The sequence below is a fragment of the Cottoperca gobio genome, chromosome 2 (assembly GCF_900634415.1).
Source record: "Cottoperca gobio chromosome 2, fCotGob3.1, whole genome shotgun sequence".
Classification (NCBI taxonomy): Eukaryota; Metazoa; Chordata; class Actinopteri; order Perciformes; family Bovichtidae; genus Cottoperca; species Cottoperca gobio.
This window is the reverse complement of record NC_041356.1, coordinates 8,120,953-8,143,280: the sequence shown is the minus strand read 5'-3', so window position 1 is coordinate 8,143,280 and position 22,328 is coordinate 8,120,953. Positions and strand designations below refer to the sequence as shown.

Sequence of the window (22,328 nt, the reverse complement as noted above, 5' to 3'; positions counted from 1 at the left end):
CACACACACACACACACACACATAGCATGGATTTGTTTTCTCTGTGATGAGAGGGATTATGGGATAAAGGAGGCGAGGCCTCGGCAGTTTAGTTCAGTCTGGACCAAAGCTGCTCTCAGCAGCAGCAGCAGCAGCACAATGACAAACACAGATGAAGGTCTGACTTCACACTGGAGATCTGCACAGCCGTTAACACCACGGCCTCTGTATATTTTGAGCACAAGAGCCTCTGATTGGGATTCTGAAGTGGCGGTCGATCTGTTTTTTTTTCCCCCGGATGACTGAACATCAGCAGAAGCACAAGCGTCTGACTGAAAGCCTTGCATGGCAACAGAATCGAGAGGAGTGACACTCCAGAGGGTTGAAACGGATCTATTGCCTTTTTGTTTTTGTTTTCCGTGCAGCTGGTGTTAATGGAAGAATGGAAGATATGTGTGTTGAGACAACTGAAGTATCATAAGTACACTTTTTATTTCCTTGTACATGACAACTGATCAGCAGGATGAGTGAGAGGGTCTGAACACTTTCCCCAGAACTCCAGTGGAGCTCGTTTGACATCTTTCATCAAAGGCCACTTTTCTTTTTCACACACTGCAAGCTATGACATGACTGACTGATGTATTCAACCCGTCCACAGCACAATATGGGAATCGATCAGCTGGATTCTTACGGTGATGACGTCCTCATCTAGTACGCCGTTGCTTACTATTTTAAGAACTTCTATCGACTGCAGAGCTTTATGACGGATCAATCGTGGCCTTTGCTTTTAATGGGAAAAGGCCCAAAAGCACACAGTGGAGAATATCCTGCGTAACATATCATTCTGAGTCTTGTTACTGAAATTCCATTAATCTATGCATTGTTACTGCAGCTGTGCGTCAGCTTGCTGTCTTTGATTTGAGATCAGGACAATAAACTTGTCCTCGTGCTTTACGGCTTTGGGAGGAAGTGTTCTCCAAAATACATCAAATATGAGTGTGAAGTGCAGAGATGGTAGAATTCAGTGGCATTCCTCCAGCTTGATGATGTTTTTATTGCGTTTGTGATTAACTCCGTGGAGAATTTTACGATCTGTGCATGATTAGTCGCTGTAGTGTGTGAGACTTAACTCGGCACGGTAGATCCAGGAGGGTGGTCCCTTTCGTTCTCATTAGAGGAGGAACAGTCTTTTGCACAATTCACACTGAGGTGGACTCTCCTGTCTCCGCCCTCTCTGTCTCTCTACACTCACCGTTCTCCTCAATGACATCGCAATAACCGAATCAGCTGTCACATCGGTGCTCTTTCCTCACCGCAGCACTTGGCCGTGCATGCAGCTGTTGATCGGCAATCTACGGAGCCGATGAGCCGTTATTTGACTTCGGTCGATTGCACTAAGCGGCGCTATGTCGCACTGCATTGCCACACACCAAGAGACAAGAGGTCACACTAATTGGGCTGAGAGGGGTCTAACCAGAGTGGCTGTATCCAGAGAGAGGGGGGAGTGCTGTGATGTTTATGTATGACTCCTGTTCTCGGTGGATCATCTCCATTTTACCAGGTTCAGTCTGCATATCCTCTCATATCTTACCAACACGAGCTATCGGTGCCTTCTTTCAGTCTAGAACCTTTTTTTTAGGCAACGAAACTACCAGGATAGGTTTAGGAAAAAGATCTGGTAGTTGCGTAACAAATAAGTCAGCGGTCAAGCCGGGTACAAACAACTTGATTACGTGAGATGCATACAAATTATTCCGGACTATTGTCTGCTCGGCCATGATTCAAGACAATGATCCACGTGTCTGTATTTCCAAATACAAAAGCGTAAGAAGCGGTTGAACTCCACTGCTTAGAAAGTGTAGAAAGACGATGTGTTACGATCTAATGCTGATTTCTTCCCGTCCTTTCTGTTTCAGCCATAAGAACAAAATGTCGGGCTGGCCTCCCCCTGGGCCGGGCTCCTGGGCCGGACTGCAGGGGCCTCCATACAGCTGGGACAGCATGAACAGCACCAGGGAGGGACGGGACTGCCTCACCAAGTATGTACAGAACGATCATAAACGCCGGCGAGCGTCTGCTCACGTGTTTGGATGATGTACAGTCATCATTATATAGTGCCCACAGTTGCATATGGTTGCATCACGAAGATCCGCAGCAGCAGCAGCAGTGGTAGTGCAGAGTTTAAAAGTTGTTTTACACGACTAACATTGTATTTTGATTTGGTTTTGTTTTTTCCCGAAATCATCACTTTTCCCCTTTCCTTATATCTCCTCTTTCTATTTTAATATTTTCCCCCTCTTTACCCGTGTACGTCCTCCTGTCTCCTCCTTTTTCTCTTTGACCTTTCCTTCCCTTCTGTCCTCATATTGGCTTTGACCCCTTGACATCAATTCCCTTAGTTCTTCTGCTTTCCAAAACGCTGGTTTCTGGGCTTCAGTGGAAAATTGCAGCACTGATAAAGTCACACATTCAACACTTAAGATTAATTGCAATACTTCTCCTCCACCTTCATCTTCTGTTCTTGTTTCCCTTTTCTCTCCTGTCCTCTTACGATACTGTATACCTTTTCTATACATTCTGTTGTTCTTCTTTTAGGGGATTCAGCTCTGGTCATGTGGCTTTGTTCCCAGAGAAAAGCTGTTGGTTTTAGAGGAGGTGACACAGATTGAGTATCACAATTGGATTTCTGCGAGACAGACAAAGAAAGAGAAAAGAGAGCGAGAGTGAGCAAAGCCAATAGTTGATTTGACTATAGTGGACAGATAACTCCCCTAACCTCACCTAACCGGATCTAGCAGGTTATTCAATGCTGTTCACCACTCAAGTGTCTTTGAAATCCCTGTAATATTTGCAGCTTGGCTGTATTTATTTGCACAGAGTATAAAATGGCCATGTGACAAGTTGTAACAAGTTTGAAAATAGTGACCATTGTGCAATGAAGTTAAAGTGGATAAGTGATTTTGCAGTGTGTGTGTGTAGAGTAAGCATATGCCAGCCTTGAGGATGCTCATTAACATGGATAGTTGCAGGTGTGTGTGTTCATACGCTTATCTGTGTGTGCTTTGTAAACTCTGCCAACTGTTCTGGTGCAGTGTTCCCCGCTGACACCCAGTTTGGTCTCTTCTTCATTGGAGTTACACTGCAGGGTGGGCGATATGAATAAAACGATTCCTACATAAATTATGATATCGACGTTTTCAGACACTGGACATTTCTAGAATTTCATTTTAGAATCCGTCAATAGATAAAATACCAGACAGGAGTGCGTATTTACATTACACACGTGACTTTCAACGAGTGCATTCATCCTCCATAGAAACACATTCTAAGCATACGGTATGCCATCCAAATAGACTCGTACTAAAGAAATCATTAGTCTACTAACACTCTACTTGTCTAATTGAATATAGTCTCCCAGTATATATCATAATACAACCCGGCCCTTCTCATATACACAGGTACATGTGGTGCCAGGTGGCTGAGCGTAGGTCTATTAAGCTTGTTGCGTAACTGTAACCTACTACTTTTTGTCCTACATTACATCTCTTTCGACTCATGGTCCTTTTGTAGCTTGCTCTCGATAATGTACTTAAGCCTGAACTGTATTGTAGCCGTTTTCCCTATAATAGTTGTCTCACCTTAACAATTAGAACTGACGAGAACCTGGAACGTCAAGGTAAACGCATGGATGTGCGTGCTTTTTTTTCTTCCCTCCATTATTCCAGGACTGGCAGCAACACCCGGATTTAACCTTTTGTGTTCAGCTTTACCCTGACCCCCCCTGACATCCTAGTTCTGCCCTCTCCGTGGGATTAAACCCCGCTGACCCTGACGGGGAAGATGAACCCACATGGCAGATTGGAACACGCTTCATTACAGACAGATTTAGTTTGAGATTTCTGCGCCGTATGTACAATACAGATCAATGTGATAATGAGAGAGAGAACGAGAAAGCGCAAGAGGGAAAGAAGGTGGCAGAGACTGATCCGGATAAAGTCGCACTTTATCATCAGGGCAGATTGGTCATGCAAAATGTAAAAACAATATAACGTGATGAAATGAAGCAGAGAAATGAGTTTCTATGCGAAGGGTAGGATGGACCAGGCAGGATTCGTCTGCTCTGCCACAGTATATAGACAGTAGAGGAAGACAAAGATGGAAAAGATGTTGGCCAAGTAACAACGGACACCCTGTACTGGACTTAATGTGCAGAGAGGAAGCATCGGCTGCCAAGGGAGCTTTTTGAGCTGTGAAAGAGGGAGGGAGGTAGAAATGGAGACAGAGAAAGAATGAGCGAACCCCACTGAAAGCATATATCACCTCTTAATTAACAGGCACTCTGCATTCTCAGTGTCCCGATCGAGACAGACGTCTGAGGTTCAGCAAAGCAGGAAGGTTTCATTTAATATGGCACATTTACATTTAAGTGGCGCTCTTATTCTGAGTGACTCTCAATAAGGCACGAGGGATGGCAATTGATATACGCTTTTATGGATGCCAATGCCAGCTTCGATTCTTCTTATAGGTCCGATGCTTTACCAATTCCCTGATTTGAATTCTCATCCATTTCTGTGTGGAATAAAAGTAGGACTACGCAGGTTTTTGGAGCCTATTTGAAAAAGGAAGAGGAATACATGCTCTCTGCATGTATCACTATTGATATTGCTTTATCCATATGAGCATAAAACTGAGAACATGTGAATCACATCCACATTGTTATAGTATGAAACTAAACTAAAGTCTTAAATATAGGATATTGTGCTAATATGGCAATAATAGCCTTTTTGACCTTTACACATTAATATTGAATAGTTGTGACTTGGTGAAATGATCAGTACATTTGTATTTGGAATGCTCTGCAGACATGTATATGGATGTAAGAGGCAAATTGGTTCCAGATTGCACATTATGAATTCAGAACCTGTGCTCTCTTTTATAAGTGGCTTTTAAAGCATAATATGTTGCGCTAATGATCCTACCTGAGCCAAGGCTCTGACTTCTGAGCAGCTGATTGGATGGCAAAACAAGCAAGATTGGTTTGATCTCGGTAACAGTTATTGTGCCCATTAACCGCTACATGGCTTCTCGAAAGTTATCTGCTGACTCACTTTAACGTCACTCTGGATAAGTGTGTCCGCAAACTGTATGAGACTCAAAGTCAAAGTGAACTGTGTGATGTCCACATTTTAGACTTCTCCTCGTCACCGTGTTCCTCCTCCTCTCTTGTCTTTTCCAGCCAAGTGTCCCAGAGCAGCTCCCTGGAGGAGGTCCACCTGGATGGGGTCCCCCCCGCCCCTCGCCTGGTGGAGATGAGGCGAGATCCGGTCCTGGGCTTCGGCTTTGTGGCAGGCAGCGAGAAACCAGTGGTGGTCCGCTCTGTCACACCGGGTAGGCGCTATGCTGTGCTGGCTTTGTTTACTTTCTGTTACTTCAAGTTTCACTAAACATGCGTGCACATAACTGTGTTTTGGCTCGCTTCCTGTGGGAGCCCATGGTTATATTACATTCACACAATCACTTGAATAACTGCATATATTTTCCTAAAGAATACCACATGGATCAAGTTTATAGAGTTTGAGAAAGTGACTTCCTGAAGTCCGTTCACTCCAGTGGGTGTCTGATGATTGACAGCAAGAAGATGAGTGTTCAAAAAAAGAAAGAAAGTAAAACAACTTTAACAAAACAAAGTATGAAAACAAGGCCTGACACCTCGAGCTATGCTGCTGTAGTGCAGCAATCCAAGAGTTTGCATGCAGAGAGATTACACTGAGAGATTCCATTAGTTACTGTTTGCAAAGTGCTGATCAATGCAAACAGTTGCTGTAATGATTGTTTAGAAGGAAACCGTGCAGACTGTTGCCTATGATTGCACAAAGGAAGTACTATTGACGCCACGAAAGAAAGAAAATAAACACAAATTAATGGGTTTTATAAGCTGAAGTATTGTTTATTTAGGTTGACTGGCTGATTGCCAAATTACTGCCAAACCACCGCTTACAGCCTCCTGTCGGCCGTCAGCTCGAGTGGCTGCCCCGACGCACGCGGTGGCATTAGGCATCTCAATAATCAATCCGTGCTGAATTCCAAGCAGACAATTGAACTAATGAATATTCTATTCAGAGGTGTTTGGCGAGGAGAGGAACACGTGTGCTTGAAGACAGCAGCGTGTCGACGCTCACGACGGTTGCGCGTGTCAGGACACGGACACGCTGAGATGAGCTGCAAGCCGAGACATTAATATGCACAAAGTCAAGCCGAGACAATCTCCGGCTGACAGGCTGAAACTCTTCTATGAGCGGTGTGATCAACTCTGGCTTGTTTGCATTTGTTTGCGTGCATTCAGGCGGGCCATCGGAGGGGAAGCTGTTGCCAGGCGATGAGATCATCATGATCAACGATGAACCCGTCAGCTCCGCTCCCAGAGAACGAGTCATAGACCTCGTCAGGTGAATGCTGTCATAAAGTATAATATCCCATGTTTGACGTGTGCAGTTTTCAACACCTAACTTGGTTTAGTATTCCAATCCACAGGCTGTAATATTGAACTTTGTCATTGTAAAAAAAAGTAAAGCAGTTTGAAACATTTTAAAAACCACGTTTAATACCGATCATAGCAGACAAAGTCACAGTGAAACAAAGTCATTATCATTAATTAGCTGTTATAGAAATCTCATCTTTAATTTCACAAAACTGTGTGAAACTCTAATGAAGTGCTTGCCAAGTATTAGTCATGCTTTTCTCATTTGCTCATCGCCGAGGCTTTGTCATCATCTCGTAACATTTGATGATGAACATTTAAATATTCAGAATTAATAAGAAAGACAAAGCTTTTTGCTATTCCAATGCACTCAGTTTACCGTGACTGAAGTCTTGTTTTGAATCGCCTGCAATCCTGTCACATATTTCACGTTTTTTAAATGGGAAACTAATGAGTGTGTGCGTGCGTGTGCGTCTAATTTTAAACCGTGTCTCCTTTGTAAGTGGTGATTGCCAGAGGCGTCTCATTCCATTTCAGCCGAGCTAATCAAGTTCCTTCCACTTATCTGCCATTGTTGTTCGCTGTGATTGTTGTTTTCTGACGATTTTGTTGACTCTGCCCTCTTCTCACTTCAGGAGCTGCAAAGAATCCATCATGTTGACTGTTGTCCAACCATATCCTGTGAGTACAGCAGCTCTTGCAAATGCACCGAAAGGATTGTATGCAGCTCTCCTCTGAATTCTCATAACCGTAATAAATTAAACTCCTTAAATGACATTGTCTTGACATCATATTTAGGGAGATAAAGATTTGTGGCTTGTACCTTCAATGTTCTCAAACTTGAAGCAGGCCTTGGCTCTCCTCCAGGCCTGTTAAGTTCTGCCCTGCACTGAAAGGATAAGGCCGCGCTATATTCGATATTTTTATTTGTTCCTGCCTACAAATCCCATGAAAGGATCCTAGTAACATAACGTCTGTGTAGACGGAGCCTGATATCTTATTCCTCTCTGCCATAAACCTCAAAGACCATTAAAACACACCAGTGAGCCACACAATCACACTCGGTAACTTTCACTACCCTGAACACTGGAGCTTTCTATCATATCACATGAGCTTCATCACCGGATTGAGTTTGCTCCAAGGTCAAGAATGAAACTCAACATGTTCTACTATCTAAGGAAGTGACTGACCAATGTTTCATTAGGAACATATGAGCTTGGGGTTGTGTGTGACAGAAATATGGAAGTTAGAAAGTACTGAGAGTTGAACTAACAAATTGGATTTATTGAAAAACAAGTAAAATAAAGAAAAACAGCAGCCGCTTCCTTTGAAGGAGATTAAATAATGATCCAGCTACTGTAAAAGCATCCATCCTGCTCCATGCTCTTCTGAAGTATGTGTTGTGTTGTACCAGGGTCGTGTTTCTGGTCAAATTGCCCATAAATGTTTTGCACTTTGCGAATTTCAGGAAATTAGATGTTGTATTAATGTTTCATTGATTTTGCCAATGTTATGTAAAGCTAATGTGCTGTTTTTCCCCTCTCCGTTTGTGCATGTGTTTATGCTTCTCTTTATCTCTCTCCCTCCATCTCTCTTTCTCTCTTCCTCTTTCCATCTCTCTCTCTCTCTCTCTCTCTCTCTCTCTCTCTCTCTGTCTTCGTCTTTCCATCCTCTCTCTCTCTCTCTCTCTCTCTCTCTCTCTCTCTCTCTCTCTCTCTCTCTCTCTCTCTCTCTCTCTCTCTCTCTCTCTTTTTGGACGGTTGCCTCTCAGTCCCCTAAATCAGCGTTCATCAGTGCAGCCAAAAAAGCCATGCTCAAGTCCAATCCGGTCAAAGTGCGCTTTGCAGAGGAGGTCATTATAAACGGCCAGGTTCCAGTGAGTTCTACCACACACGCACAAACACACACACACACACACTTATGTATGACCTATATAGGCAATACCAGATGGTTACCACATAAGACAGACAGTTGAGTGAATGTCAGCTGGATAAGACTTCTTTAAAAGACACTTTTATGAAACAATTTCTCGTACTGAACCTCACCTGTGTTCTATTAAAGGGAACTGAAATGCACAGGATGAAAATACTGCTCATATTCCTCCTTTGCAGAACCTGGTGAAGGACAACTCTATGCTGTTCATGCCAAATGTCCTGAAGGTCTACCTGGAGAACGGGCAGACCAAGTCTTTTCGCTTCGACAGCAGTACCTCTATCAAGGTGTTTGTGTGTGTGTGTGTGTGTGTGTGTGCTCTCTATCCCTTAAGGCACACTCGGCAAAATGATCCGTCTCTGCAGCATCTATAATTACGAAGGGGGAAATTAATTTAGAGTGCAAATTAGTGTGTCTTGGTGTGCACACACACAGACCATGAAATTAAATCACTTAGTTCCATTTGTTTGAGCAACTCATTTATTTAGGAAAGGTGGCAAAGAGCTTATTTACATTTTTCGACCTGGAGATTCAGTTGTTATCCAAGTGACTCCCAGCGTATAGTTTAGGAAGAGCTGAGTCACTTAAAGTCAATACTTTAAATGTATCTTAACGAGGCTTTTAGTTTAATATTGATTCATAAAATACATTTTTCGTCATTGGAAACTCTTTGATAAGTGGGTGTGTCAAAAAGGACCCGCATTACAATGTTCGCATTAAATATATGCTATGGTCACGTCATTACTTGTACTACAAGCGTGTTCCTTAATTTAGTAGTCAAATGATCAAACTTGCAAATTACAGATTATTTTCGTTATGCTACTATGCTAGCTAGCTAGCTAAGCTAACAGTTATCCACAACTACAGCAATGTAACGTAACATTCGTAACATTACAAATTGAAATAATGTATGTGAGCGGTGATACAATTGAAAGGTTCGATGTGGTTCACAGTAAATACATAGCTAACAAGAGTAACTGATAAGATCCTGATAAATGCACATATTTATTTTGAACTCACTTATACAAAAGAGATAGGGGATAGGGAATACAAAAATTTAATTTATTTTACATATAAAAAATTAATGGGCTTGAATTATTTACAGGTATACTAGAGAACAATAAATGTATTCTACCTAAGCTTAATACATGCATAAATTAACTGTCATATTTTGACCTTGTTTCTATCGTGTGACACCTGAGAAAATTACCATCTGAATACAAGACATGTCCAAAGTTATAAAGATTTATCATCTTTTGATATTTATATTCAAGGTTTCTGTTTTTGTGGATGCAATAGCAAGCACAGCATCCAGATACTGTAACTTTGCTATACTATATTTTTTTCTGCTTTTACTTCAGGATGTGATCCTGACCCTGCAAGAGAAACTGTCAATCAAATGCATCGAGCACTTCTCCCTGGTGTTGGAACACAGGACGGAAGGCTCTGGAAGCAAACTGCTCCTCTTGCATGAGCAGGAGATGCTTACTCAGGTAGGAGATGTTTCTCCTCTTTGTTTAGTTTCTTTGTCTCCTTTGGATCCCGACACACACACACACACACACACACTCACACACACACACACCATCTTGCAAAAAAAAAATCCTGCTCAGTATTCAAGAAGCATTTGGACCCCAGTGTCATTTATCAGCTCTGGCACAGCGGGGACGACAGCTCACATTACACCTACCTTCCTGCACACACACACACACACACACACACACACACACACACACACACACATACACACACACAAATACCACACACTCAGCCATGGTGCCAGCTACATTCTAATGAGGTTGCAGGATCAGAAAAGGACAATTTTAATATTCATACCACACAGTTGAGATGTGAAGTTGTGCACGTGGCATATACGCTGGCAGTTTAAGAGTCACTGACATGCTTGATAAAACACACACTTTACTATAATACAGCTGAGTGTCAATCTTGGTGACAGGTCAATGTGAGAAGACTGGTAGTCCTTGAAATAGAAAATAAACTCCCTTTCCCTCACTACACTTGCACATTAAATAATGTATCAAACATAATCAATATTTAAAAGATGATGCTGGTCTTGTGGTTTTGTCTTGAATAAGAAATGGAGTCAAATGCACAGACAGCCATCGCGAACAAGTCGGCTTTCTCAGGGTTATTGCTGCTGAATTACACAAACCATGTATTTAGGCTTTAAGGCGGTTTGAATAACACTCATGTAGCACTATTAAAAAAAACATCGTCTTCTACAATCCTCAGGGGTGGAATATTATTATTATTATTAATGTTAAACAAGGACCATGCACGTTAGCTATTGGCTCATTTCCATCCGCAGTCCCTGGGCAGGTATATATATATATATATATATATATATATATATCTATATGTAGATGTATATAACTACAAACATTTACATATCGATACATACACACTTTACTTGAGTATTTCCATTTTATGCTACTTTTACTTCAATGCATTTCAGCACTTTGTACTGTTTGTTTGACATCTATTGTTACTATGATCAGTGCTTAGAATATGATAATTATTCACATACATACAGGAGCCACCCTGCTGCATAATGAATACTTTTGAGGCTTAAGTATATTCTGCTTGAACGGCTCATATGATCGGATGCAATTCAGGCTGACAAATCCTGACCTTTAGTCCCTAGTATAGGTCAATCGGCAATAACCCATAATGCAACTCTATAGTGTCTTACATCAGACCCTCCCTGCCTTGAAAATGCCCACAACAGGCTTTTCTTCATTTGCGCCTCTGTTAATGCTGCTGCTCATCTGTGACCCTCCACATGATGTCTTTCCTCCTCGTTCCCTCTTCTCTCCCTTCCTCTGTGACTCCCAGGTGACCCAGAGGCCCGGCTGTGACAAGATGAAGTGTTTCTTTAGGATCAGCTTTGTGCCCAGGGACCCCGTGGAGCTGCTCCGGAGAGACGCCGTGGCGTTTGAATACCTCTACGTACAGGTGAGCAGAATCACCAGTAAAGTCATAAAAAAACAATTCTGTAAAATACTTTGTCAACCTCGAGAGGGATACGATCTAGCACATGGTTGGGAAATGATTTTTTTTAGGTAATTAACAAAGTTAATGAATACTGTCAAGACAAAACCTTCATTTGCAAATAAAGTCCTCAATTAAACGCAATCGTGTATAAACTACTCTCTAAAATAATAAAATGCTTCCCCGTGGGTTCCTTTGATAATTAGTCAAGTGAAATATCCTCAGAGAACAAAAGCTAATCATCGTTCACCATTTTGTGCTTCCGAGTCCTTCATCAGGGACTGGAAACTGTATCCCTTTGAAGGAAGCTCAAGCCACACAGGTTGACAGCTACTGATTTCCGCTCAGCAAGGAAGCGCCGCTGCGACGGAGAGATGAAACTGCACTTCACAAGCCCAAAAAACTAATGCAGCTTTGCTTCCCGCTTTGCCGTAGAGCTGTAACGACGTGGTCCTGGAACGGTTCGGCCCAGAGCTGAAGTACGACGCCGCGCTGCGATTGGCTGCTCTGCAGATGTACATCCTCACCATGACAACCAGACAGAGCCAGAAAGTGTCCCTGAAGTACATCCAGTAAGTTTGTGTGTAAGTGGCGTTTGGGTGTGTTTTTGACATAACAGGCTGACTTAGACAGTTTGGGTTTTTCTTTTTAAAGTTTTTTATCAGGTTTGGTTGGAGACATATTCCGCAAAACGACAATTTCTGGTTAATCAAATCACATCATCTAAAGAAATGTCAAACATAGGGCCTCATGTGTCAAACACACAACAGTTAGGAACATTCGCCGACATGTTATAAACAAGGTGTTATTGAGGAAACACGTTGTACAGAGAAAAGTCCTCCCTGAAAGTCAATTCAATGTTCTGTAACTGTCCCTTCGTCTGAGAGTCTTCCGATTTCTAGCTTTTGACTGCCAAGTATTTAACTCCAGTCTGGTGGAATGCTGAAAATCAATCTCCTCTCAACAGGAAGGAGTGGGGTCTGCCGCTGTTTCTGCCTCCCGTCGTGCTGACCAGCATGAAGGAGAAAAACATCAAGAAGGCTCTGACACACATCCTAAAAACCAACCAGAACCTTGTGCCTCCAGGAAAAAAAGTAAGCAACTCTTTTTGTCTTTCTTTGCCCTTGTTAATAAACTTCTGACATGCGCAGAAACACCGTCTCCCTGTTCTGATGCTCTATCCTAAAATAGCATCGCTGCCATACTCAACCTTGTAAAGGTTCTCACCCTTGTCAACCTGAGACCCTTTGTCAAGCCAGACCTTGAATACTAATGTGAGTAGAAGTCATTGGCAAACTGTGTGCATAATAAGATATTCATATTCACACACACATGTCCAGGTCAGGGGCCACTTCTCCAACTTCAGCTCAACTTATTTTTAGCTCTTTGTTTCACTGTTTTAATGATACAGGCCTTAATTCTGTAACAGCCATATTTACATTAACCCGTGCAACAGTTTCAACTGTGCTATCAGCTGTCATGTAAATAAGGTTAGCTGCATGGGAGTCAGTTCGACTAGCTACAATATAGTTGCGTTATTTTTGTCTCAGAGAAATCACAAGTGCTGCTTGTGGATGAGGCAGAAAAAAAGTACTGTAGTGTGATTAAAAACACATCTGTGAGCCTTAGTTTCTTGGGCCGCACAGTTTATTTTGAGACAATCCCACATACGCCATCATGCTGCCATAAATACTCACAAGAGCACCAAATACTGTATGTGTTAATCCCGGCTAAATGTTATGACTGCTTACTTCCAAGAACTACAGAGCCCAGCTGTTTTAGGAAATTACTTTCCTGACGCTACATATTTTAAAGATGTACATCTTCAGTAGGAATGAATGAGTTTGGGGCTGAGTGCTACAGACAGGGCAGGGATGCAGGAAAGTACTGAGAGAAAAACTAACACAACCGTCAGTCACCAATATTTCACATCAAGACATCCCAATTCTCTTGGTGTGTCTGAGCTGTGGCAGGTTCTTTGACTTGACCGTAGCATATTCAGGGTGAAATGTGCAGTTTTATAAATTAGTAAATCAGACACAAAATCAATCATCTCATCCTTCAGTTTTACGACTCACAGCTTACATACATAATCATAAAGGTCAAAAGTGTATCCACAACAACATTATGTATATGGTTACATCCTTTTTATGTATCCTGCTGTAGTAGCGCTTCTTTTCAAACCAGTGCATGTTTGGATGTTAAACCAATATAAAGGACACATGACAGTATGTTAATTAATGCCAGGGTCCCCTGTGATTGGTTTAAAAGTGGCAGAAAATAAAATTGCATATATATTCTGAGCGTTATTTACAAGGTGTGCGGTCTCCGAGCCGTGAAGCATTCACTGAAGCCAAACGTTTGGGCGACATCACTCATCAGCAGGCAAATTAGCATGGCTCGATGCCCAACTTAATCTAACTAACACAGCTTCATGTAGTGGATGATGGGATGTATTTCATGATAAACACACCTGAACTCCATTTACGTGTATAAAATGTCAGGCTTACTCGAGGGGTATTGATGTCTTCCCCACAATCTTCGAGCTGTAAGATGTGCTGGTTCATCATTCGCATTCACAGGTGACTTTACTCATTAGGGAGAACTACAACCAAGGAACACTAACGAACACGACATGCAATTCAAAACACTGACGCTCCAAATTAGCGTCTTTTGTGGAAAGGAGGTGGTTAAGAATTTAATATAACCAAATATTATTTTTAATGGAGATGTCTGGCGAGGTCAGACATCTCCATTAGCCTTTTGTGTCTGAGACTGATGGTAATCTTAAATTTAGTTGCAACATCATTGTAGTTTAAAATCTTGAAATAAATAATAACATCATTTTTTTATGTTGCAGTAAACATTTTGGCAAAGTTTTTCTTAATTTTTGGTTATTCTAAAGTTGGTCTTAAATTTAATTCCAAGTGGCATTAAAAAAAAAGTCTTTAAAATCTAATTTGACTAATTTAAACCCTGTGTACCATATTAGTCTGTTGAGTGGTTATAAAAGCAACTTTGTGTATGACACATATACAAATAACTGTAGTTATTTTTATTCAACTGCTTTTGAATTACAAATGTATTGCCTTCCCTGAGCATGTGGAGCTGAAATATAGGGACACTCAACATGCTAGTTTGCATATAAATGAATGAAAAACGCTATATCTGCGCTGTATAGAAGTGAAGAATTAACAATGAATACATAAAACATGTCAGGTCATTAATAAATATGCCTCATTGCAGTGCAGGCACCAGTACTTTGCAGAAAGGCACTTTCAAGTTTGAATGTTGAAAATCCCATTGACCCTAAATAGCTGGTGAGGCACATATCCACACAAACCAGCCATAAAGAGTACTGCAGTGGAGCAGCGCTTGAGATTTGAATCCAATTTAAATGACATGATGGGATATAATGGAAAATCAGTGGTCCAGATCAAAATGGCTGCAGAGCGCTTTACATCCTGGCATTAAAGACAATGGTTCAGGTTGAAGTGTTTCCGGTTTGATTGCTTACTTATGTACTTCACTTCTCTCTGTGCAGCTGAGCGCTTTGCAGGCCAAGGTGCATTACCTGAGGTACCTCAGCGAACTCAGACTCTATGGAGGGAGGGAGTTCAAATCAATACTTTTGGTAAGGCCATTAATCCTGGAAAGGATTTGTATAAGTTTGGTTTGGAACTGCATCTCTGTCAAAATCTTTCAAGATAAAACTTTTAATACCTGATTTGTTTTTTGAATGACTTTTAACTGTCGTATGCATACACACTACTTTCTGTAGCAAGGGGAGAAACAGACAGATGTGATGCTTTTAGTAGGCCCACGCTACGGCATCAGTCATGTCATCAACACCCGGACCAACCTCGTGGCCCTGTTGGCCGACTTCAGCCATGTCAACCGCATCGAGATCCTCACTGAGGACGAGACCAACGTCCGACTGGAGCTGCATGTTCTGGATGTCAGGGTGAGCGCCGCTTTGTCTGAAAACAAAAGTATCAGCAGACATTATTCCCCCCAACACAAATGACAGCATCTGTTGTTTTTCCTTTCTCTCTTCCACCCTTCTTTTCCTTCTTTTTTTTTCACAGCCCATCACGCTCATCATGGAGTCCAGTGATGCAATGAATCTGGCCTGTCTAACAGCAGGCTACTATCGCCTCCTAGTGGACTCAAGGAGATCTATCTTCAGCATGCCCCACAGCAATAGCACTGGAGGAGATGACACTAGTGAGTTATTATTAACTATATGTGGGTGATTAAAAACTGTATGGACTTGCTACTTATTTATACAAAATACATGCAAAGTTTACAGTCAGTGTTTAAATCATTTCCTGTAACAGATGAAATTATTTGCATTTGGGTGAGAAAATGTGTTTTCCGGCACAGCTTTACTGTTGTGAATGTTGTAGAAACACGATCTTCGTCCTGGCAGAACACTCCATATTTCAAAGAAGTTGGGAAGAAAAACACTTGAGGCTTAAACATTGATGCTTTACAGTGCAGCATAAAACCTCAAAAGTCTTGGAAGGGGAGCACTCAAAATTCTAGTAAAGATAGCCATTTTAAAATTTTATCAACATGAAATATAAAACGCATAAAATAATTAGAACTGTTATTTCTGCTGTCTGCAGGTCAGGATCGTGTCCTGGAATGGCCATACAGCACATCTTTGGGGGACAACGAGGAGCCATCACCAAGCCAGGGAGAGGTCTACAACAGGGCCTCTGAGTATTCAGACAATGGGCAGGGAGAAAACAGCATCTCTCCTTACTTCCATGAACCCCAAAACCAAGACAGAGACCTTGGGACACGGAGAAGTCCGTTGCCCCCTCCTCTTCCCCCCGCTACCAGACACAAATCTCAAGACTCACCACGGAGCGCCAAAGTGTCATTTATTTTTGGGGGGGACCCACCCTTGAACCAGCCTAAGAACTTAGGCTATGAAAGACTGATGGAGAGCCCTGAGGTACTCGAGCACAGACCGCCCTACTTGCACAACAACACAGACTTTCGGTCACAGGACAGGGTGCCATTTCAGTTCAGTGGTCTGACACATGTGTATAGTAACATAATAACTGAGGAAGGTGGCGAGGAGCCACTGCTAAGGGATCTGTTTTATCGCGACACAACGGACGACGCAGAGGATGACGACGACGCTTCCTGCGAAGAAGACTCCACAGGTGGGACACCGGTGGGCGACCACAGAGGAGGTGGAGATGAAAACTGCCGCAACCAAGGAGGGTTAGCCACGGCAGCCGGCAACGCTACCTTCCTCACGCTTTCTTGTTCTACCGATGACATCATCGACCTGACGTCACTGCCTCCTCCTGAAGGCGATGACAGCGTTGACGACCATGAAGACGACTCACTGCTGCAGACACTCAATCTTGCAATCGCAGCTCCACCACCAGGCTTTCGGGACAGTTCAGACGAGGACGCGGCACCCGAGGGAAGGCCGCTAAGCACATGCGACATTGATGATATCCCAGTATCGTTAATTGATGCTGTTCCAACACAGGGGGAGGGGGAAGGGAGCAGAGGAGTGGAGAGAAGGCTGGATAATGCGGTCATGCATACTCTACAGGCACTGGAGGCTCTGTCTGTCTCTGAACAAAGGCCTCCACCGCCGCCACCCAACAGCAACAATCCAGGTCTGTTGAATACTAATGCAAGCACAATAATGTTTAATCACTATCACTTATCACTTTTTACCCACTGTGACTCAACCAAAGGTCTAGGTTTATGGTCGTCTGTCCACACAAAAATGTGTGTGAGTTTAATTTATTTATGTTTGTTTTATCAGAGAAAAGTTGAACATTATTGGGTTGCTCTTTTGTATATTTGTTTTGTATTTAATGTGATTCATCTCCACAATTTAGCTTTAATTCTGTAACCTATTGTCTCCTTTATGTTAGCAAACTTAGTTTACTTAGTGACCCATATTTAACTTTATATCTCTTATCTTCTAGGTGTTTACACGTCTCGAGGCTTCAGCCCAGAGTCGTCCTCAGATTCTGGCAATGAGACCAACTCCTCAGAGATGACTGAAATCTCTGAACTGGCTGCTTCTCACAGGCTCAATGAGAGCCACATGCGTCTTCTAGTGGCCACAAGGGAAGGGTACCAACCTTTACTTGAGGAGAAAACTGATTTCCCTGCATCACCCACCCCAGTAGGAACGATACAGAAGAAACCCCGTAGTCCAACACAACATCTTCAGCCTCCAGCAGTTCCTCCAAGACGGAGCCCCCTATTGGACACCGCATCATCAGGGCCAGAGACCTTGGTGTTGAGGTCCCAGACCAACCTCTCAACCACTCTCCAGCGCCCAAGTTCCACCACACCAGGGAGGCAAGCATCACAAAAAGTCTGCGGACTCCAGTGGGAAGTACAACACCTTCAGCACAAGGGAAGGGCATCGAGGTGAGAGTGCTGGGAACCGTATCCATCTTGAAATGGACCAGCGCACTTCATTCTGTGAACGAGGAGAAAGTCAAAGAAGACAGAATTCTTTTTTAGCAGAAAGTTCTGCAGCCGAGGGCGTCGGAATGAACAGCCTCCCCCGTGACCATGCCAGACTTCCCCGCCCTCACTCCGCGACCTCTGAACACCTATTAGACGTTGTCAACTTAGGAGACTGTGGTGCAGGAAACGGAGCTGCAGCTGTTGAACAAGATGAACATCTAGTTGTGGCATCATTGCTGTCCCCAACTAAAAAGTCCAGATCAGGGGGGTCTGAGCAGGGATCGGACATACAAAATGACCATCAGCCGATTTCTAGACAGCAGAGTGTTGCACGCTTGTGTGAGTACCATCTAGCAAAAAGGATTTCAAATTTGCAAGGAGAAGCCCACAGTTCACTACAGGGTTCTCTGTGCTCATCCCTGGATGCTGGTGGCAGCACGAACAGTAGTGCCTGTGCCACCCCGACTGACTCACCCCTTGGCCCTGGTGCGGTTGAATCAAAACACCACCATTTGCAAAGGCATCCGCTTTCTAGTTCCTCCTCCTCATTACTCAGGGTGCTAAACTATGAAGATAACAAACCTGGAATGCCTCGTGGCATCTCTAGCCAGAGCACTCAGGGAAAAGACCTCCACCCTCATGCAGACCCTGCCCTCCTTCGGAAAATGCTGCCCAACATTCACCCTCCCGCTGCTGGGGCTGAACCAGGTCGTCCCTCCTCAGCCACACCGTCTAAGCATAAGGAGACCACAGGTACTGGGAGCAAGAGGCCCCAAAATGATCTGCATGCTAAGCAACAGGCCTGTTTTAAGGGGCTGAACCAAAAGGAAGGAAGTGAGGCCTACAGACAACTGATTAACTATTTGACAGTCAGCCAGATGCATCAGGGAGGGAAGCTGCACAGTGCAGGCTTGGGAGGGGCAGTAAAAAAGGACACCAGGCGCTTTATCACTAGTAACCCTCAGCTTGTCGAAATGGTTAAGAATAGGGGCAACAATATTGCTCGCTGCCCTTGTATGCCATCCTCAATATCATCCCCATTCCTCAGCCCAAATTTAGTAACGCCTAATGCGACCACCATGCAGCTGGCAAATAGAAATCCACAGTCATACCATTCTGCCACACTTCCTGCCAAACTCAAAGGAAGTCTTGACATGCATGCTCAAAGACTGAATGAGAGTCTAGATTTAAGGCCAGCTACTGCCGAGAGGAGAAGCTCCTTTTCTGGCCTGGAAAGTGAACTAGAGAGGAGTGGTATGGACCCAGAGCACTTCCATTCACTGTATAAGAGAGAGGGCTGTATCAGTCGTGACGGGGGATTCATTACAGGTGGAAACCGTGAGGGTGGGGGTACCACTAACCGTCCCCCACCTCGGTCAAGAAGCCAACCTAGTAGCAGCACTGAGGACTGGTTCAGATCAGACCCAAGGGCAAAGCATGCAGTTCGTCAGTCTCCTCATTCTCGTCCTAATGATTCTCTTTGTTTCTCTGCCGCCAGTGTAAGTGGTCAACGAGCAGACCTCAACACCATCTCACTAGGAAGGGGAGACCACCCTTCAGCTTTTATCAGGCAGACATCTACTGGCCCTAGGGCTTGCATTACATCTCCAACTCCCAACCCTCAATTTCCACCTCCTCCACCACCTCCCACGCCACCTCCTCCACCTCCTTTGTCTGCTCCCTTACAAGCCAACACCAGCTCCAGCAACTCAGGATGCACGCAGGATACCATCCATTCCATCCAGTCCCGGCAGATTCAGAACCACATTCAGGCCGTTAACCCAACCCTATTACAGACGGATCCCTTCTGCAATAGTCTGCAACGGGGCCGGGAGCTCAGACGCAGCTCCAGCAATGTGACTGCCAGTTCTGGGAGTGTGGACGTTCTGTTCGATAAGCCCACTCGAAGCCGGAGCCAGCAGCCCTTGTCACCATCTGTGCCCCAGCAAGGTGAGACCAAAGTGCAGCGGAGGCCAACAAGGAAGCGGCTCTCAAAGAGCTACTCCCAAGGCTCTGTATCTTCCCACACATGCTGGTCTACTGGCAGTAGGATAGACTGTAGAAGGGCGTCTGTGGCATTTCCATTGCAGAAAGATGCTAAACACATGAAGGGGTCGCAAAAACTGGACACCAGTCCCTGGAGATGCAATGGGCCCTTTAGCTACTGTTTCTTTAAACGTAAGAATGAGGGAGAAGAGGATGATATTGAGTGGGAGAGGCCCAGACGAAGCCGCGGTGGGAGCGATATTGATAATGGCAGTGTCGCTGCATCAGCCATATCGCCTTGTGGCTCAGCAGTGGATGTAGCTGGAGAGCAGCTGTATGGGGAGGTCCTCAATAACATGAGCTTTACCGACCGTCTCGCACGAATCAACGCACTAAAGGACCGCATGTATGGCTTCCCTTCCGGCTTCATCGATGTCCGCCGTGACGCCAGTGAGCTCATCGCACTGGTGAGATCCAGCGTAGGTCGCTGTGATCGCGGAGCCCAGATGCCTCTCCAGGATGTATCCCAGTTCAAGCAGCTCCTCTCTGTTGAATCGAAAGAATTAGGCCGGGCATGCCGGAGGATGGCACAGGCCCACAGTAGTCCTGAGGAGATGCTGCTTTCTGTAACATGTAGCTTCCAGGTGCTATGCTGTCTCTGCGAAGCTTGTATGTGTCTGGTTAGGGGGCTTGGAGCCTCAGCCTCACACCAACAGAGAGAGGTTGTGGCAAAAGTTGACGAAGTTGTTATGAACTATATCTGTCTGCTCAAAGCAGCTGAGGCTGCCACCGTGGGAGCACCAGGGGAGCACAGCGTGAAAGCCCTGGTCCGCCACTCTAGTACCATGTCGGCCATTGCTAACGCACTCACCCGCTCCCTTAAAACGCTGCTTAGCAAGTAGAGGCTACTCTTTATGCTTTATAGTGTGGCCTACGCAGTCAGTAGATCTTGGGTCTGCTGGAAAGTCATATATTTTTCATATAAGGTCTGGAAGAGCTCCATATCCAAATCAATAGGTATAAAACATTGCATTTCAACTTAACATTAAAGTTACACAAAACTGAAACTGAAACAGTCCTATCTGACTGTACTTGCTTTTTCTGATGACAATATTGTAATGTATATTTACAAAGCCGTACTGTCACAGACCTTTGTAATATCATATGTACCTAATAGATACCCTTTTACCTGTGCATTATGTAACTTATCTAAAAATGTATATAATGTACATAAATACAATATAATTATATTATTTGCCGTAGCAGTGTGAAGAAGCCATTGAGTATTCAGCTTAATTAAATATTGTACCTTGCTGGAATGAATTCACTTTCAGTTCAATCATTAAGTGCAGTTTTACTACAGATATTTGTAATTTATCTATGGAAATGTAAGTAAAATGTGTCACTGTAAGTCCAGTGAGGAAATTGTTGCTATCATTTTATTCACATAATTTAACCTAATATTAGGTTGAATTTCTGAATGACAAAAGTGAACTGATTTCAGTCCTTTTGCATTACAATGCAGTTGTTGTTGTTGTTTTTTGCAAGATGAGAGGAACATTTGTTAGACATGTTAAAAATACAGGGACACCACAATTGCACTGCATTTACCACTGCTTCATAATGTACCACATTGATTAATTTCAGATCAGAATAATAAATAAAACACTATTCCCACCAAATTAAATATATTAAATTCTAAGAATACGTTATATATAAGAATAATTTAGATATTCTAATTTATTTATTACAAAATATGTCCGATTGACCACTGTGTTAATTATATCTAATCATTTTTAAGTTTTTGTGTTTTATTATCATCTGTTTTGGAATAAGTTCTGTGCTTGAATGATTTATTATTCCACACTTTATCAAGATGCAATTATGTCTCTTGAGAGGAACAATTCCTGTTCTTATCCACCAACCTATTAAAAAACGTTTTACAGATATGTTTGTGTCTCTTACCATGTGTCTCTTGGTTTTAATGGTTCACTGTAACATACAATAAGCACACAAATACAACAGCTAAAAGGTGTAATGCCCATTTCATAAAACTACTGTCTGCTAACATAAAAGTGTTCATGGAAATATAGGATGCAAGTTGCAGAAGCATATATTTTGATACTATTCACAGAAACATCATTTATGAGGCTGTTCATATTAAAATAAAATATACTTTATGGATGAAGCATCCACTTTTCAAACTGAATGCTACATTCACATCTATTTGAAAAGTTTTTATTTTGTCATTCTAATCTAGTTCAAGATACTTGGTTTTTAGATGCATTCAGGATACAGTAAAGAGGGCATTTCAAGTTTAACTTTTACGGTTCTTTTAACTCATTCAATGGTCCATGACAAGGTTGCAGATGGTAGAATTCAAGCCTATCCATGACCTATTAATTTGGATCTTTATTATTTTTAGTAGTAGTAGTAGTAGTAGTAGTAGTAGTAGTAGTAATAATAATAATAGTAG

The 22,328-nt window shown here is 43.0% G+C and overlaps 1 protein-coding gene across 1 annotated transcript; it reads left to right on the top strand.

Annotated features, from left to right (window-relative positions):
* The first annotated feature begins 643 nt into the window (after positions 1-643).
* LOC115022028 (FERM and PDZ domain-containing protein 4-like) lies at positions 644-21,772 on the top strand. The gene is given in 17 exon segments (XM_029452821.1): positions 644-690; positions 1,896-2,018; positions 5,216-5,367; positions 6,323-6,425; positions 7,093-7,138; positions 8,229-8,333; positions 8,569-8,676; positions 9,751-9,882; positions 11,246-11,365; positions 11,837-11,973; positions 12,369-12,495; positions 14,946-15,035; positions 15,183-15,365; positions 15,490-15,628; positions 16,033-17,052; positions 17,371-17,747; positions 17,749-21,772. Coding segments are annotated over 17 exon segments (6,015 nt in total). The 3' UTR covers positions 20,755-21,772.
* Positions 21,773-22,328: the final 556 nt, after the last annotated feature.